The following is a 16616-nucleotide window of genomic DNA, read 5'->3' on the forward strand; positions in this document are numbered from 1 at the left end:
CCGCCGCTCGGCCTGGCTCTTCCCTAACAGTGTGCTGGCGGGCCGGCTCGTCTAACAAAGCAGCTGTTACCAGCGGCAGCGGCAGGCGCTCCCTCTGTTGCGAGTGCGAGGCCGCGCAGCCGCGCCAGCCGCGCAGGCAGGCTCCTCAGCCGCCGCCCGTCAAACTTCCCGTGCCCGCAGGAGATCGGGCAGCGCCTGGGGCCCTTTGATCTGTCGGCGATTCCGATCGGCGCGTACGAGCCCAGGGCCTTCATGGCGCCGCAGGTGCGCCGGCTGACGCGGCGGGGCGTGGGGTTGCTATTGCCAACCAAGGCGGGTACATGATGGCGGTTTGAAGAACCTTGGTTTTGGCACAACAGAACCTGAACGTTGGCTTTCTTGATCGTGGGGATGCATATGTGCTTTCACTGCGGTACTCCATGCGTCGGCCTGAGCACTCCCGAGCACGCCGTACTGCCGCGCAACACGCATGCACCGTCGCGCACGCGCCGCGCCGCCCGCACCCGCCGCCGCAGCACGTCGGCCCCGACGAGGCCGTGACGATCCACCGCGACGTGCGGTCTCGCCGCTCCATCGCCATCCACTGCTGCACCTTCCACCTGACCCTTGGTGAGGGGCGCACGAAAGCCGCGGGGCCGAGCTGCGCCGCAAAATGCGGATCCTATTTGCCCGCTTGGCCAGGCACAGCAGAGAGACCGGCGAGTCGTGCATGGCAGCTGGTGTTGGGCCAAGCTTCGCTTGCTTGCTGCAGCCTCCCCCCTTTGTTTCCGCAGTGAGCCCACGTTCCCATTTTTTGTTCATCCGATGAAAAATGATTGTTGAACTCACAGACCACCCCTCAATCTCAATTCCTGGGTCTTGCCCGCCGACCAGAGCCCCTGGACGAGCCGCCGGCGCTGCTGGCGCGCGAGGCCGCGGCGCGGGGATTGGCGGACGATGAGTTTGTGTGCCTCCAGCACGGCGCGATGATGACGGTGGGCATCGGCCTGCGGGGCGTGGAGTGTCGGTTGCGGGACCCCAGGGCTGCTTGACGCGAGGCCGGCACCCATGTTTGACCAGTTGCTGTCCGGCCTGTCGACTCAGCGTTAGAGTTATTGCGCTTGATGCCTGCTCGGACGCCTGTCGTTTGTGTACGTGCGGAGAAGCGCGGCGTGGCTGGAATGGCGAAAGAACTGACACGTGCCAACAAGATCGCTGCTGCTTGCACCTTGTGCCCTCGCTGGCCCTCAGGTGAAGGACGGCGCCGTCGTCAACTCGCCTTTGCAACGCCTGCCCCTGCCGCGGCCCGCAACCGATGCTGGCGAGCAGCAGCAGCCGCAGCCGCAGCAGGCGGCGGCGTCGCGTGGCGTGGGGCTGGCTGCATCCGATGAACTGTGATTGCTGGACATGAGTGGCCCACGAGGGGCAATTTCCCATCACTCTTCCCAAGGACCAGGCATATATATTTTTTTGTTTGTTTTTACTCAGCCAACATCATATTCTTCATAAGTTATCGCGCGAGGCGGCGGCGCACACGGCAATCGCCATGGCACGCGCCCCTCGCGTTTTGAAACTTCATGCGAGCGTGATGCAGCAGTGATGGGCCAGCACGATTCTGGTGCAGCAGTGCACCAGACCTGAGCAACATCCTCAGGCCACCAGTACGGGTGTGCGGGCGGGCGGGGCAGCGGCTGCTCAGATGCACGCGCCCACTGCCCTGCTGCCCATCCATGCATCTGCATGCTTTGCTTCAGGTCTAGGGCTTGAGAGGCTTATTGTGACCAACACGAGAGGGCACGTGAATATCGCGTCGCTAGGGCGCTTTGGGGACAGCTCGATGACGGAGCAGTGTGTAATATACGGCAGACCGCCGGGCGATGAGGCCTCCATGGGCGCCGCGGAGCGAGTGCCTCAAGGTCTGGGGCGGCGGGCTTTGACCGCGCGTGACGCGAGATTTATGCAGACACTGCTCCTAGGCCCCTTGGTGTGGACCGCGGGAAGGTGGTCAATCCGTGGAGCGTGCATGCGGGCGCCGCCATTGTGCAATCGCGCCCATGAAAGCTCATGAGAGAGGGACGTGGGAGGGGCCAATAGGGCTACACTCGTAGTTTGACAGCGCGTATGATGGGGGATTGCACATGTGCCAGGGCCGACAGCTGGGAGATATGCGTAAGGTACGCAAAACAGACTGGTCAAAAGTTGTGCTGTGCCTCATCAATAGTAAGGGAAGTTGCGCAGGCATCTGTTGGGGTCCAAGAAAAACTCTGTCCCCGAGAGGGCAGCGAGCGGCTTATCATGGCCTCGCCACATCTGGTCCGTGAGTGCGAGAGCTCTGCAACTTGCCCAACCTTTGAAAGTTGGCAGCTGTGGCGGAGAGCAAAGAGCAGGCCCGAGCCAACAGTCGGGCGTTGAGACCCTAACGGGCCTGATTGGCTGCTTTCGCTGCCGTCGGCAGCGCCGTTGCGGGAAGCCCCCCTGGGGCCGCCTCTCTGGGTCAAGGCGTCAAGCACGCCGATGGGCGCGGAGGTCAGTAAAACACTGGGCGCGGCCGTGACCCGATTCCTCCATACCGCCCCAACGAGCGCCGTATGCTGCTGCCGCCGTCCGTCGCCAAGTCAAACGCGCGGGCGCTCCGCGGATCGCGCCGGCCCGCGCCCGGGCCGGCGTAGCCGTAAGCATCGGTCGCATCGAATTCGGTGAGGCCGTCGTGACCGCCTGCTGCTTGGCCCCAGGTGTCGCCCTCTGCCGTCGCCGCGCTTGTGTGGCAGTACCGCTCGTCCCGCCATCCGTACCCGCTGCAGCTGTCGTCATCGTCGTCCTCGTCGTCCCGCAAGCCGCAAGCCGCCATGGACGCCGCACGCATGGAGGGGTGCGTCAGCAGCAGCGCCTTGAGGCGCTGGGAAGAGACGTGCCTAAAAGGGGTCGGAGTGTCGATGGTGTTGACTGAAGGTTTGATCGTGTGTGCTCGATCTGCCTTGAATGTACATCCAAGATGCACTGCTTTTTATTCCCCGGGCAATGAGCCCGCGTGCGGCAAGCCCGCTGCTGGGCATGACGTCGGCCTGCGCCAATTACATCTGTACGTACATCATGCCGCGATCGCAGCCCCACCTGCCGCTTGCGACGTCGCGCGCTGCGTCGTCGTCCCACCCGCAGCTGCCGAGATCGCCGCGCCCCCGCGGGCCGCCGCCGAAGCCAACGCTCCCGCCGCCCTCCCCAAGCTGCGCCGCGCATGCGTCGCAGTCAGCAAAGCAGCACGCGGCGCGCCCTGCTGCCTGGCAGCTGGCGCACGAAGGCCGACGGCTGTCACAGGCCATGCAACCCGCAGCCACGCACGCAACGCCAGGCTCCGTACAAACTGTCCAGCAACCGGTGCTGCCGGGCGCGGGGCTCCACGGCCGGTCAGTCCCCAGCGCCCAACCGGGCTGGGCGCGGCTGGTGTTGGCTGTGCTGCCAGAGCCCTGTGACAGGCTGGTTGTGCTGCTGCTGAGGCTGCTGCTTCGGCTGCAATCACCGCCGCTTCTGTCACAATTGCTGATCGAAAGGATAGAAAGGCCGAGCAAGGTTGCCATGCCGGTGGTGGTTCGAGCGTCCCTGGTCTGAGTGGATCGCTGTCACCGCTGCCTCGGGTGCGGTTGCGAAAGGGCCGACTCAGCTTCCGAAGCTGGATCACGAGGGAATGTGAATAGATTCGCCCTTTACAGATGTATCCCCCCGCAGCGTGAGAGTCTACACGTGCCAGTGGAAGATACGCGTGATGAAAAAGGGCGCGCGCGCTCCTCCGCGGCAATTTCAAAAGCACCAACGTTGCATACAACAACTCAAGCGAACTTTCATGTGAATCATTGCACGTGCCCTTCTACTCTGTCAGTCTATCAATACTTTGAAAGGTTCAACCGCCAAGAAATTTGAAAACTCATCTGAATCCTGACGGTCTCCCGTGTGTGCCTATTATCAGTCTGTACAACGTCCAGCATAATTGACTCGGTTGTAGCTGTCTGAATCTCTCTCTCTCTCTCTCTCTCTCTCTCTCTCTCTCTCTCTCTCTCTCTCTCTCTCTCTCTCTCTTTCTCTCTGTTAGTCTCCGCCCTTTCAGCCAGTACCACACCTGGTGACCGCTGGGCACTGGCTATGTGTACAGCATGGTGCTGGTGTGCTCACTCTGCAGTCATAATCTGGTCTCTTGCGACCGGGTAGTGCCTCCACGATTATCATGAGGGTCATCTGAAGCATCAAGCGGTGCGCTTCATTGCTGCAACCCCCCCCCCCCACACACACACACACAAGCAGGCGCGTTCGGGAAATGTCATTACAAGGTTCCAGAAGGCACACATTGGTTCCCAGCATGGAGCCATGAAGCAGGTATCATACAACAATCAAGCCCGTTGGACCTCATCTAAACGCATTGCACCGGCGAGGGCGGCATGGGCCCACACCGCAGGCAGCGCTGGGTGGGGAGCAGGAAAGGGCAAAGGAGTTGAGCGGGACGCGCGCATTGCGAGTCGGTGTCGGCAGCGATCGGAGCAACAGCATGCAGTGGTTACTACTTCATTGCAGGCTGGTAAGAAGGCCAAAGCTCTGTTTGAGGGAAAGCCAACTAAAACATCCCGGCCCTCAAACCCTAGAGGGTTGCAAAGCTGAAGCAGGCTTGAGATGCAGGTGCATACGGTACGCTAAGAAACCCAGATTATTGATGGTGAGGACACCTCCCCAAGTTGTTTCATAGCCGTGGCGACCGCGGCATGTCTGGTCGGCTCAGTAAGCAGGGCACGTAATGGCCGGCGGTCGAGCTGACCCGGCAAGCAGCTTTCTTAAGCTGGCGCGGCGGGCGTCGATCATACGCCGCAGCCCTTCATGTATGTACAAGATGGTTTTTATGAGGCAAAACGGAACAGCGGCGCGGGCTCCCCTACTTGGGGCGGTCACTGGCCCTTCGACCCTTTCAAAGGGCGACTTCAATCGTGCGTTCTGGGGCGCGCGCTCCTGCCGCCCGAAACTTGCCGCTCGCCTTCGCACCCAAGTTGCCGCCGCCGGGCGCCCCGCCCGCCTCTGGCGGCGCAGCTGCTACCGCCACCTTGCCCAGCTTTGACGCCCGCGCGGGGCGGCGCGCGCCGCCCAGTGGGTGCGAGCGCGGCTGCTTTGCTAGGGCAGTGGCCAGCGCCAGGTGCCCGAGCACTGACATCGCCGCCAACTCCACGTCACTGCTGCCGCCGCTGGAAGCCAGCATCAAACGGCCCGCGTCGCCGCCCGCGTCGCCGCGCCTGGCGGCCGCTGCCGGCTGCGCGGGGCGCGCCGCCGCTGGCCGCTGCATCAGGCCCAAGGGGTCGCGCTCGGCGCCAGCGGCGAACGCGACCGCGCCTAGCGCGGCGTGGCGCGGGGAGCTGGGGTTGCTCGGCGCGCCGCCGCTCGAGGTGCGGGCGGGGGCGCCTTCGCCGGATGACACGCGCCGAGTGGGGCCCCTGGCGTGGATGCGCACCCGGACCAGGGTGGCGCCCTCGTCCGCATCATGCAGAGCGCACCTCACTGCCGCTCTCGATGCCATACTGTCTTTCTAGTACACTACTGTGCGTGCGTTGGCGCAAGGGTGAGGGAGGTGGGTGTTGCGGCAGCGGGCCAGGCGCCATGCACCTGCAGGCGCAGCTGCCGCGGCGCATGGCACCTGCGTGTGCTGCCTTCAGGTCGGAGCATCCGGGGCCGAATGGTGTCATAAATGGTGTGCCAAAGGTATGATTTTAGCGGCGTGTACGGCCTGCTTTGCTTGCGCGCCCTCGGACAAGGTGTACTCGCCTAGATTCTTGCCCCGCGCAGTAGCACCTCTGAGAGACTTTGTAAGCGCGCAAGATTTTCGAATGCAGATATTTTCTACTGTTTCCATTATACTGCATTGCGTGAAAGCACAAGTGGTGTGCTGGCAAAAATGCATTCATTGTGCCTGCCGAGCTGCCCAAGGTCGCCAGGCGGCGCAGTGTAGGCGATGTCGCAGCACCCCACATTTGGCTCCATCCCGTCCTCATCCAAGACCTTGCTGTTGTTACAGGTATGGCTGGAGGCATCACTGCCCCAAACAATGCAAGTCGAGAGTACAAGGGAGGCATCCGCTCCAAGAAAAATCGCCCCCACCGCTCAGTGCACACACACGTGTCGCGCCCTGCGCGGGCGCCGTGCATGCTAAGACTCGCAGGTGCGATGGCCAAAATGTGAGGGGCGGAAGGGAAGGCACCCACGCAAGCGCGTGTGCATGCCGAAACGACGCCTGCCCTGCCCTCACTGCTCTTCGCTCGCGCGCGCGCCGATGCATGCCGCTGCCGCCCGGCTGACGGGGCCATACACACTCCCTAGTCTACGCGTGCACACGCAAAGCGAACTATCAGCGTATCCTCAGTTCGACGCCGCAGCCTGCTTGATGATCTCCCGTTCCAGGTCCCGCAGGATATTTGAAACCTGCCGCGTAAATATCCCCTGGGTGTACTGCGAAATCGCCGCAGGGATGGGCATCGTTGGCTTGACAGCCAGCACGTGCTCCACCCGCGCGCCGCCGCCGCCGCCCCCGCACGGCGAGACCTGCCAGCGGCCCTCGAAATCGCGCATGAAGCTCGAGCGCACGAGGCGGAAGACGAGCGAGCGCGCCGCGGCATCCTCGGACACGCTGAGGTGGACATTGAAGCTGCCGGCGAAGGCGAGGAACCGCCAGCTGCACGCCTGGCAGAGGAGGGTGTGGGGAGGGCCGCCAGGCAGGGGGTTGGGCGGGCAGTTCGGGAGGTTGCAACGGACACTGAGAGGCGCGCGTGAGCGCGGCAAATGCACTCAAAACTTATAAAAGCGCCAAAGCGGTGCACCGGCTTCTGTGCGGCTCCATGGAGGGCCGCGGTTTGCAGAGCGATAGGCGCCGCCCGCACCCGTGCCCCGTGCACCTGTATGACCTGCTTGGCCCCGTCCTCCTCTATGGTAGAAGAGGCACTGATGTTCTCAAACACCTGGGGTTTGGGCGCACGGGCGGGCACAGCATATAGGCGAGCGCGGGCATGTCCGCAGCAGAGAGTACCATGATGCGGTGGGGCGTCCAGAAGCTTTGGCTGGCAGCACCCTGCCTTGCGCCACACAAGGACAGGATCCATGGCTGATGGGCCAGTGGCCGCGCGCCACAGCAAGCGGAAAGCAGCCTCTTGCAGGGCTTGCCCTGCTGGCGACGCGGCTGCGACCGCGCCCGCCGTTGCCCTCAGGTGGGCGCGACAATCCTGTTGCTGCAGGCAGCACCCACGCTCAGCGTCCCAAGCGCGGCTGACACGCATCATGGCGAGGATCAACAGGCCGCCAAACACAGCAGAGCTTCAAGTTAGCCCGCTCGTCCGCTCAGCCTCGCGCCCGCCCGCACGCCCTCCCCCCCCAACACACACACCTCGCTGCATCGGTCATAATCTGTCAGGATCTTGTAAACGAGGTCTGGGTGCGCGTCGACCTCGATCACACCCCTGACTGTCTGCATTCCATTGAGGACGCCCATGAACTCCACTTGCAAATCCCGAAGCGGCGCGACTGCCGCTTCAGCGACGCGCACTGCTGTGGCTGCCGCGGGTGAAGGTGCCCGCCGGGGAGGGGAGACGCCGGATCCCGGCGGCGCGGGGGCCACGACAGGCTGCTGCTGCTGCTGCTGTTGGGGATTGCCGCCGGGGCGCTGTTGCAGCTGGGCGGCGCACGAGAGGCGCGGCGCCCGCGCGACACGTGCATTGCATCGCACAGCTGGTGCGCCGTGGTGGTGACGTCGACCCGCGGCGAACGGGCCTGGCAGCGCTGTGCGTGTGAGCCCAGACATTCTGCCTCGAAATTAGACACCCCCGGCGGGTGTTGCTACGGCTCAGACTAAAGATCCAGTTGAGCTTGTGGTCGGCCGCGGGTCTGATGCAATGCGTGGGGATCAGGACGTCTTTAACAATAGATCCGCTTGAAATAATGAGGGTACAAAGCGTCACTCAGGCCGTTCCGCTCGGCTGCCACGCGTGGTTCAGCAACGCTGGAGAACGGTCGCAGTCAATCCAACTCGTACAGCATGCTCTGGCTGGCTTCTGCGGCTGTGTACGCCGTGGGTTTGCCACTACGAGACAGCGGAGACCTCGGCAGCTGCGATGTGGGTGACGACGCCGTCGTGTCTGTGGCGGCGACTACAGGTGTGTCCGGTCGCCGCGTCGCCAGAGCTGCGCCAGCCGCAACCTTGCGCTCCCGTTGCAGCTTGCTGAGAAGCCAAAGGTCCTCCAATCGCTCCACCACCGCGACGCTGGGGTTGGCCTGCGCCAGTTTGACCAAAGGCAGTGATGTCACTTCCCATTGACCTGCGCTCCACCCCAGTCACCCCCTCCATCGCGCCCTCTCCTGCTGCGCCCTCTCCCAGGCTTCGAGCCCCGCCCCAGCCCCACTCCGCCCACCCCTCTCTGCCAGTGTCCGGCCCGCTCACCGCCACAAATGCAGCCTCTGGTGCTGAGTCGGCAGCAGACGGGTCCGCTCCGCTGCCAGTGTTGTCGAACCCTGTCATGTCGCCATCGCCCGCGCCATACTCCCGCGCCGCCACCTCGCCCCACCAACCCACCACGTCCCGAACCCCAGCGCCCTGCTTCGCGCTCGCCCGCGCCTCCGCCCCACCCGCGCACGCGTCCGACACCCGCACGCCGAACGGGCTGCCGCGCACGTGGCGCCAGGCGCCGCCGGGCCCGGCGCCGCCGCCGTCACTGCCACCAGGCCGCTCGCCCGCGGGGGCGGTGATGGGTGCCGCCGGCCCTGTTGCCGCGAGTGCCATCACCTCCAATACATATAGTCCCGCGCGCTCCGCTGTGAACGCGCACTGCCACCGCCCACCATCCCCTGGCGCGCTCTCGACCGCCGTCACCGCCCCCGCGCCGCCGCCGCCCGCGACGAGCTGCATGCTCAGCGGCAGCGCCGCGGCGAGCGCCGCCGCGCTCAGCCCGTCGCAGGCGTTTCCGAACGCGTCTCGCGCGACGACAGAGAACGTTGCCCGCTCGCCAGCGGCCGCCGCGCGGCGGCCGGCGCCCTCGGCGGTGCAGCGGGCGGCGCAGGGGGGGCCGGGCAGCACCCGCAGGGGGTACGGTGAGTCTGCGACGTGCGCCCCATCGCCTGTTTTGCACGCGGTATGGTTGAAAGCGGTACGTATCAAAGGTAGATCGAAAAACGCTGTACAGCTTTGAGTCAGGCGCCCCGGCCGCGCTCAGAGCAAAGGTCTGGGCGGTAACCGTTACCCCCAGCTGTGACAGCTGGCCAGCGGGTGAAGGGTGCAAGCTTCGGCCGCAGCTCGAGCCCAACCCCCTCCCGCCTCACCGTCGGTCACCGCCAGCAAGTACCGCCCCGCGCCCTCCAAGCGGTACGCCACCTCGTACCGCCCGTCGCCGCAGTCGCGCACGCGGCCCGCCCCCACGACTTCCAGCCGCCCGGCCTTCGCGCCCGCAGGCTGCTCCCCGTCCCCGCCGGCCCCCTCGTCGCCGGCCCCGCCGCCCTCAGCCCCAGGCGGCGCTTGCAGCGCGGCGCTGGCAGCGGATGTGATCATGGCGGCGTCTGGGGCGGCTTGGGGGGTCTCCCTGAGGAGCGTAACCACGAAGGCGTCGCCGCCGCTCAGCCGCGGGTTGTCGTCCTCGTCGCGGGCCTGGGCGCGGGCGGCGCCGCGGGCGCGCGCGGCGTGTGGGTGCATCAGTCCTGGGCACTTGATGGCGCGTGGGCGCGCCTGGGATGGCCCAAATGGATGGCTACAGGAGCGGGCGGCCGCAGGACGCTGCAACAACCCTGTCGTTTCATCAAATACACGCGGCGCGGTGAGGCGGCCGACACACGACACCTCCTCCAAAAAGAGGCTCGGCTGTGGCAGTTGCAAGCGCTACACTTGGCATGCCTCCCTCCTCCCTCTAACAGCCGCGTGAGTCGCTTACTCATGATGCACCAAGAATTGGTGCGCCGCCAGACAATTTCAGAAAAGCCCCTGCAACATTTCAAGTGGCCCCGAGGCATGCATGCACACGGACGCGCACACACGCGTGTAATACAGCAGGCCACGCTTGCCCGCGCATCCTCGGCGCCCCCCACCTGGAGCCTGAAACCCGCCTCCTCCCCTGCCACCGCCCGCGCCAGCCCGCGCCCCCGTAGCCGGCAGCGTGCCGGATCCGCGGCGCTCTGGAGCCACGTCCCCTCCTCCCAGCGGCCGCGGAAGCTTGCGCCGTCCGCAAACACCATCAGCCCGACGCCGTGGCGCCTCCCCGCCTTCCAATCTCCGTGGTACCTGTGGTTGGTGATTGCCACTTGTTGGGTCCAGGATTACACTTACTGGGCGGAGCCAGCAAAAGGGCGTTTGCGACCTCTGCACGGCCCTCCACAGGCTTGGAAAAGCCCAGCAGTGATGACCCTGCGACAGGCTGGGGCTTGGAAGTGGGCGCTGCTGGCTGCAGCCGCAGCCACGCACAGCACATATGCGAACGCCTCCAAAGCCGCTTCATGCACTCGCACGCAGAGCCGCCATCCTCAAAACCGCACCTGCCGCCGTCGGCGTAAGCCATCGTCCCGATCCCCTCCATCGTGTCGCCCGCCCAGGCCCCAGCATATTTGTCGCCGTTGGCAAACGCGCAGCGCCCCTGGCCGGCGCGGACGCCTTCGGCCCAGGAGCCAGCATAGCGGTCGCCGTTGGAGTAGCGGCAGGCCCCTGCGCACGCGTGGCGATCAATTTTGCTTCGTCATGGGATATGACAGCTTGAGGGTACTGAAAGGGCGTCCACAACTCTGTGGAGGGATGAGCTGGATTGGGGCTTGAGCGTGCCACCAGCAGCACACACCACCTGGTCAGTGCATGCGCCATCGCCATCACCATCGCCGGCACCAGCACGAAGGGCCTGTCCCGCGTGCTGCACGGCAGCAGCCCTTGTCTCCCCGCTGCAGAAGCAAGCCCACGCCCCGCCCAGCACCCCTTGAGTAACCCGCACCGCGTGTCCACTCACCCTGCCCGTGCCGCTTGTCGCCGCGCCACTCCCCCTCGTAGGTGGTACCATCTGACAGCTCCATCCTCCCCCGCCCGTGCCTCGCGTCGGCGCGCCAGTCGCCCACGTAGCGGCCGCCGCCGGCGTAGCTGCACTCGCCGTCACTGCCGTGGCGCATGTCGTGCTCGAATGGGCCTCTGCACCAGGCGCATGAGGGCGCGAGGGGACAGAGGGGTTGGCTTTAGCACCAGGCCTGACAGTCGCCTAAAATGCATGCACATGCTTGGCGTACAGCAGTGCGCCGCTCGCCTGGCGATAAGGGTGTGCGCGCCGCAGGCTGCTGCCAGCGGCCAACGGCAACTATGCTGGGAGAAGGCAGCGCCGATGCGTTCAAGTGGCCAGAAATTTTGCAGACACGCCAGCAAGCGCGCCTGTAGAGGTACAGCCCTTTGGCAACGGCGGTGCCCATGCCGTGTTGCAGCCCGTCCTTAAACCTTTCAACAGCAGCATGACGAGGATTCAGGGTGGAGGGTGAAGGGAGGGTGAAGGGGGTGAGGGAGCCGGTGCGGTGGGTTGGCTATATTGAAGATGCGCTGCAATAAGGCTGTGGTCAACACCAGGTCAAAGCGCGCCCTGTGCCCTAAGGTCCACTCCCATGCTGCCTAGAGGTGAGCCACCCACGCCAGCATACTTCGCAGGGCAGCCACAGCAGCCTAAGAGAACACATCAAAAAGGCGCGTGCTGGAATTAAGCCGCCATATGAATGGTGCAGGTGAGCCACGGGGGCGCACTTCCAGGCACTCACTCTCCGTCGTACTCGTACTCATGATCTTGCCCCCGCACCAGCCGCCCGCGAGTGCGCTGCCCGGCCTCGTAAGCCCCGATATAGTAGCCCTTGTCGCCCGCAAAGCACCACTTGCCCTGGCCTGCGGTGGGGTCGTCGGTCGAAGAGTTGTACAATGGATGCGCCTGCAACTTGGTCTTCACAGAATCAACAGGGCCCTGCCTATTCCCACACCCTTCCCTGCGAAGCCACCCAAAGCGGGGTGGTGCAACAGCCGAAGCAGCGATGCATTCTGAAATCATGAACCATCGCAGGCAAGCCAGCAGCAGGCCCTGCAACCACGAGCACACAAGAGTCACGCGCACCGTGCATCTTGTCGCCCCGCCACTCGCCCTCGTACGACTGCCCGTCTGCCGCGTCCAGCCGGCCCCAGCCCGAGCGCTGATCCTCTTCCCAGTCGCCCTCATAGCGGCTGCCGTTTGGGTAGGTGCACACCCCAGTTCTGCGGCAGCAACCGAGCGGATCGCACGCGCTGTTGTTGCATCACTACCCACGGGCATGAATATGTAGCCTGGTTGGCCCTCAGGGACAGCAAAGCCTCCTCCAGCTTTCACAATCATTGGCAAGCAGTACTCCGGCAGGCCCACTGCGCGCACCACCTGATTCTTGCGGCCCCTCCGCTCCCCATGACTTCTTGGCACGTTTTCACCCATGGCAGCCGCCCACCCGTTAGCCTTGTCGGCGAGCCACTCCCCGTCGTACCGCGAGCCATCCGCAGCCACAAACACGCCCCTGCCGTGCCGCTGGTCCAGCCGCCAGCCCCCAAGGTAGCTGCTGCCATCGGACCCTGTGTGGGTGCCGGCGCCGTGGCGGAGGCGGCCACCTAGCACCTCGCCCTGCCGCAGCAGATGCACGTGTGTGAGTGGGGGGGAGGGGGGGAGTAGCTAGAGTGTGTGTGTTTGTGTGCTCGCGCGCTTGTCTGTGTGCACACCTGTGCATGCATGTGCATGTGCGTGAGCGCACACGCTTGTGCGCATGTGCAGTTTTCAGGTGAGATGGGTTGCAGGTGCATGCGCGTGTGGCAGCAGAAGCCAGAAGGCGTGGCTGCAGCAAACGCGGCCGCAGACTTCGGTTGCAACCCGGGGCGTAAACACGTGATGGGGTTTCCCAGTGCAATGCCATTCTCCTGCAGGCTGCTGCGCGCAGTTGGCTTAGCCGAACCTTGGTCCTGAACTGAACGCTGTGGGCGACAGCATTTAGCAGCGCAACAGCCAGCTGATCCCATCACCTTGTACACGTCACCATTGGTGTAGTGAAGCTCCTCGTGCGTGACCCTGGGTTGCGTGTCCCCAACCAACGTGTCCCCAGCAGAGGCGGCGCCGCCCCGGAGCTTGTCCAACTCGTCGTCTGCTGCCGTCGCTTCTCCGCCCTCGGTCTCCTCCCACACACTGCAAAGCGGACCGTTCGGCGGAGGGTGTGCATGACGCTCTGCGGCCAGCTGTATTTGATGCAACCCCCGTTTTTCAAGAGGCGTGCAGTCTCCTGGTAGCGGGCCGTTGCCTTGGCCCCTCTCCCGCTCCCTGGACCTCACTACAGGCAAACCTTGCGCTCGGGTTGCGCCCATCTGGTGCCAAAGTGGCTCGGGCCCTGAGGTCCGCCAGGAAGGCCATCATATCAGCCACAACTGCCGCATCGCGCGCCGCCTGCGCTCCGCGGCCTCCCGGCTGCGCATCCGGCGCCATCTGCCAGTGGTACCGTGGGTTGGGCTTTCAAAGCAGGCGCAGCCTCGTTCGCAAGCCCTGCAATGATCACATGGAATTCGTTCATTGGATGAACATCGGCGTTCTGGATGAAAACGGCGTTTCGGACAGACAGGCTTTACCCGAGGAACGCAGGTGTGCCTCGGAGTCCGAAGCTCTTAAACCGCCCCTTGTTTGCGGGGTTTGCAGCCCCTCTTGCACACAAAGGACACTTGAAGAGATTTCAAGGAGCGAATGACCCTTGTCATCCCCGGTCCATGTGGGCGCCTGCTGCTCGTGAGCGTCTGATGATGTCTCGAGTCCTGAGGCTGGGGTGTCGAGCGCTGCGTGCCGTGGTCCCGCATATCCCATAGCTTGGCGCAGCTCACAACTTGCTGACACTTGAATGATGCTAGAGTGTAGCCGAGGAACGAGGGATGCTCTGTGCATGGCCCGCAACATCACTGAGCGGGCTGCAACGAGCTGCCCCCATTTGCTGCATGGAAGCAAGGGGAGTGGATGCGTTGCTGAAGGCGCTATGTAGCAATCAATGACAGTAATCAACTAGCGTGTTACACAAACAGTCCGCATGTCAGTAGGGGGATAGTGATGCGAGTCCCAGATGCAGGCGTTGACACTTGATGGCCATGATGAGAGGCAGCGTGCAGCATAAAATGTGGCACCACGAGTGCATTCTGCTGTACAGGCAGTCAGAGGAAACAATACGCAAGGCAATCAATAAGCAAGCAAAGCGGTCTGCTTCGGCAGCGGTCGGGCGTCCGTGCAACAGTCGTGTCACGCCGTCTTGGGGACATCACATGCGTTGGCGGCGTTGCCGCAACAGCTACGTACGGGGGAGCCGCCGTTAAATCCTGAGGGAGTGCCTTGGGCCGCATGCCCTGCCAATGGGGGATAAACGTGCATAGGTTTGACAGGGATGGGCGTTCAAAGGCGTCTGGCGCCATGTGGTCGTGCAGTGTGGGCAGCGTTTGATTCAACGGGCCGCGGGTAGGTAGTCTCTGCTAGCCAAATTTGTGATATCAACAGCCGAATGCAACGAAGGAAGCCGAGCGCGCATGAGCCCAACAGCAGTGGCTGCAGCGCAGCGGAATGTTCGTTGACATGCGGGGTGCGCCGCCACAGACTAAGACTGCAGTTTCTTGACGCGACCCCAGGCGCTGTACTTGCAGCGCGACACCACACGCTATCCAAAGCCGCCACAGGCTACTTTAAGCTTGCCACCTCAACCAAGCCCAGAAACACGTGCGATTTGGGAGTTTCCAGCCCCCATGGGCGGGCTGGATACGAGCCTGAGGCGGGCGAACGTCCTCAGGCTCGGCCCAGAAGAGCCAGCCGCCCGCGGTGGTGCCTGCGAGACCGCCCCGATAAGGGCGCCGTCAGCGACGCTCCTTGTACGCGAGCCGGCACAGGCCAATGAAGGTCAGCCCGTGCACGATCAGCAGGTAGATGACGAGTGACAGGGCGTAACCCCACACCGGCCAGGTGACGTCAAAATAGGCCAAGACCGCGTCGAGCGACATGATGCAGTCGGCGCCCGGCTGCACCAGCATGCGCTCGACGGCCGGGGTGCGGAGCAGCTTGGTGCGCGGCATGAGCGACTGCAAAAGAGGGCAGAGGAAAGGGGCGTGTTTGCGAGGATGCTCAGTGGGAAGAACACCAACCCAAAGGTGGAATGAGAAGCTAATGTTTGCGCGTTGTGCAGCGGCTGTTGGCTTGCTGGGCTCTTCTTTGGCAGCGACGCGCTCCGGCCCTGCATCCGCCCCACATTCGGCTGGCTTGCTTCCAAGACCCGTCAAGCGCTGCAGCACGCGAATCGCATGGTTCAAATAGACAGCCCCTACCTGCCCGCGGCCCCACCTGCAACAGCGTCACCAGGGAGGGCGCGATGCCGTTGGCGCAGGACACGTCCACACCCTGGAACTGGTTGCGCATGTAGGCTGAAAACGCGTAATTGGTGGCCGACACCCACCTGTGGATAGACATGTTGAGGGTTTTTGGTGAGGGTGAGGGTTGGGGTGGGAGTGGGGTTGATGAGAGGTGGGACCGGGGTTTGGGACAGTTGACAAGGGGCTGCTTGGGGAATGTATGACACAGATAGGGGGCGTGGAGGCGCACATTAGAGATAAGGGAGCCATGCGGCTGGGAGTGGGAGGACGCGCAGAAGACAGAGGGCAGCAGGACGAAGGGTGCACTCAGGTGAGGCGTGTGCCTGCTGCGACGCGAAGTGCCGAACGCACACCATCCCACTCCGCAGGCATCTGCATGAGCGCTCTCGCATGCTCACACAAGGGGATCCACCAGCACACCCGTGTGCAGACAAACACACAGTTCTTGTGTATGCATCAGCCTCACGCGCATGCACGCACATGCGACGTGCTTGCGTGCTCGTGCACACACACACACACACACACACACACACACACACAAAAACACAAACATAATACACAAACACACAAACACAAACAACCTATCACGCACACCCGCACACCCTCATAGCCCGCACCTGAGGAAGGATATCCACGGCTGCTGCATGTCTTGGAACCTCATGATGTAGTTTGACATCAGAAGGTTGACCGACGAGTACGTGATCGTCACCACGAACGCACCCTCCTGCAATGATGGGTTGCCAGCCAATCACCATCCCTTTAAGAGTTTGTCAATCGAAGCGAGGGGTTCACAGAGACCGTACCGTTGCACCCTGGAGCAAAGGACCGACGCGCACGACGCGCTCCGGCAAGCATTTGGTGCTGGCGCCGCTGCAGCCCTCGGCAATTCACATGTGACCATGCGTGTGCGCTGCTGCGCCTGCCCTTTGAACGGCGCACGGTAGCCACCTGAACCCCAGTCACACAACGTTGGTGCTTCACTGTACAATCCCATGAGCCTGGATGGCTCCAGGAGCGGGCGACCGCCGGACGCTGTAACAATCCTAATCCTGCCCTTGGGGCGCGAGCATGAAAACGAACGCGGGTAACCCCGCGCAACGCGCCATGCAAAACATGCCTGGTTTGGTGTGATGATGGCGGCCAGGGCCTGGACCTGCTGGGCTAGCAGGTAGTAGAGCACGCCAATGCCGGCAAAGGTGAAGAGGGCCCCAGGGTCCGTGCGCAGGCCAGCCATGCCCGAGACGATGAA

General features: G+C 63.8%; 3 protein-coding genes across 3 annotated transcripts in view; 1 reads left to right on the plus strand and 2 right to left on the minus strand.

Moving 5' to 3' along the window:
* Positions 1–1377, plus strand: part of MNEG_0591 (N-acyl phosphatidylethanolamine phospholipase D) — a gene marked incomplete at both ends in the record, with an annotated part of 3979 nt that extends 2602 nt beyond the window's left edge. The window contains 4 exons of the mRNA XM_014050930.1: positions 181–264; positions 516–609; positions 874–974; positions 1231–1377. Of these exons, the coding sequence (XP_013906384.1) occupies positions 181–264; positions 516–609; positions 874–974; positions 1231–1377 (426 nt within the window). The remainder of the gene's footprint in view (positions 1–180; positions 265–515; positions 610–873; positions 975–1230) is intronic.
* Positions 1378–6357: 4980 nt separating this feature from the next.
* Positions 6358–12720, minus strand: MNEG_0592 (hypothetical protein; the record flags this gene model as incomplete). The annotated part of the gene is made up of 12 exons (XM_014050931.1): positions 6358–6678; positions 6876–6953; positions 7376–7660; positions 8185–8259; positions 8426–9099; positions 9301–9622; positions 10057–10249; positions 10501–10666; positions 10959–11134; positions 11743–11863; positions 12087–12223; positions 12713–12720. 12 exons carry the CDS (start codon positions 12718–12720, stop codon positions 6358–6360), a joined length of 2556 nt encoding a protein of 851 aa, XP_013906385.1.
* Positions 12721–14857: 2137 nt separating this feature from the next.
* On the minus strand, positions 14858–16028 carry MNEG_0593 (hypothetical protein; the record flags this gene model as incomplete). Its single annotated transcript, XM_014050932.1, has 3 exons — positions 14858–15079; positions 15339–15450; positions 15985–16028. The coding sequence occupies 3 exons, from the start codon at positions 16026–16028 to the stop codon at positions 14858–14860; spliced, it is 378 nt and encodes a 125-aa protein (XP_013906386.1).
* Between the last annotated feature and the right edge of the window lie 588 nt (positions 16029–16616).

The sequence above is a fragment of the Monoraphidium neglectum genome (assembly GCF_000611645.1).
Source record: "Monoraphidium neglectum strain SAG 48.87 unplaced genomic scaffold scaffold00050, whole genome shotgun sequence".
Lineage (NCBI taxonomy): Eukaryota > Viridiplantae > Chlorophyta > Chlorophyceae > Sphaeropleales > Selenastraceae > Monoraphidium > Monoraphidium neglectum.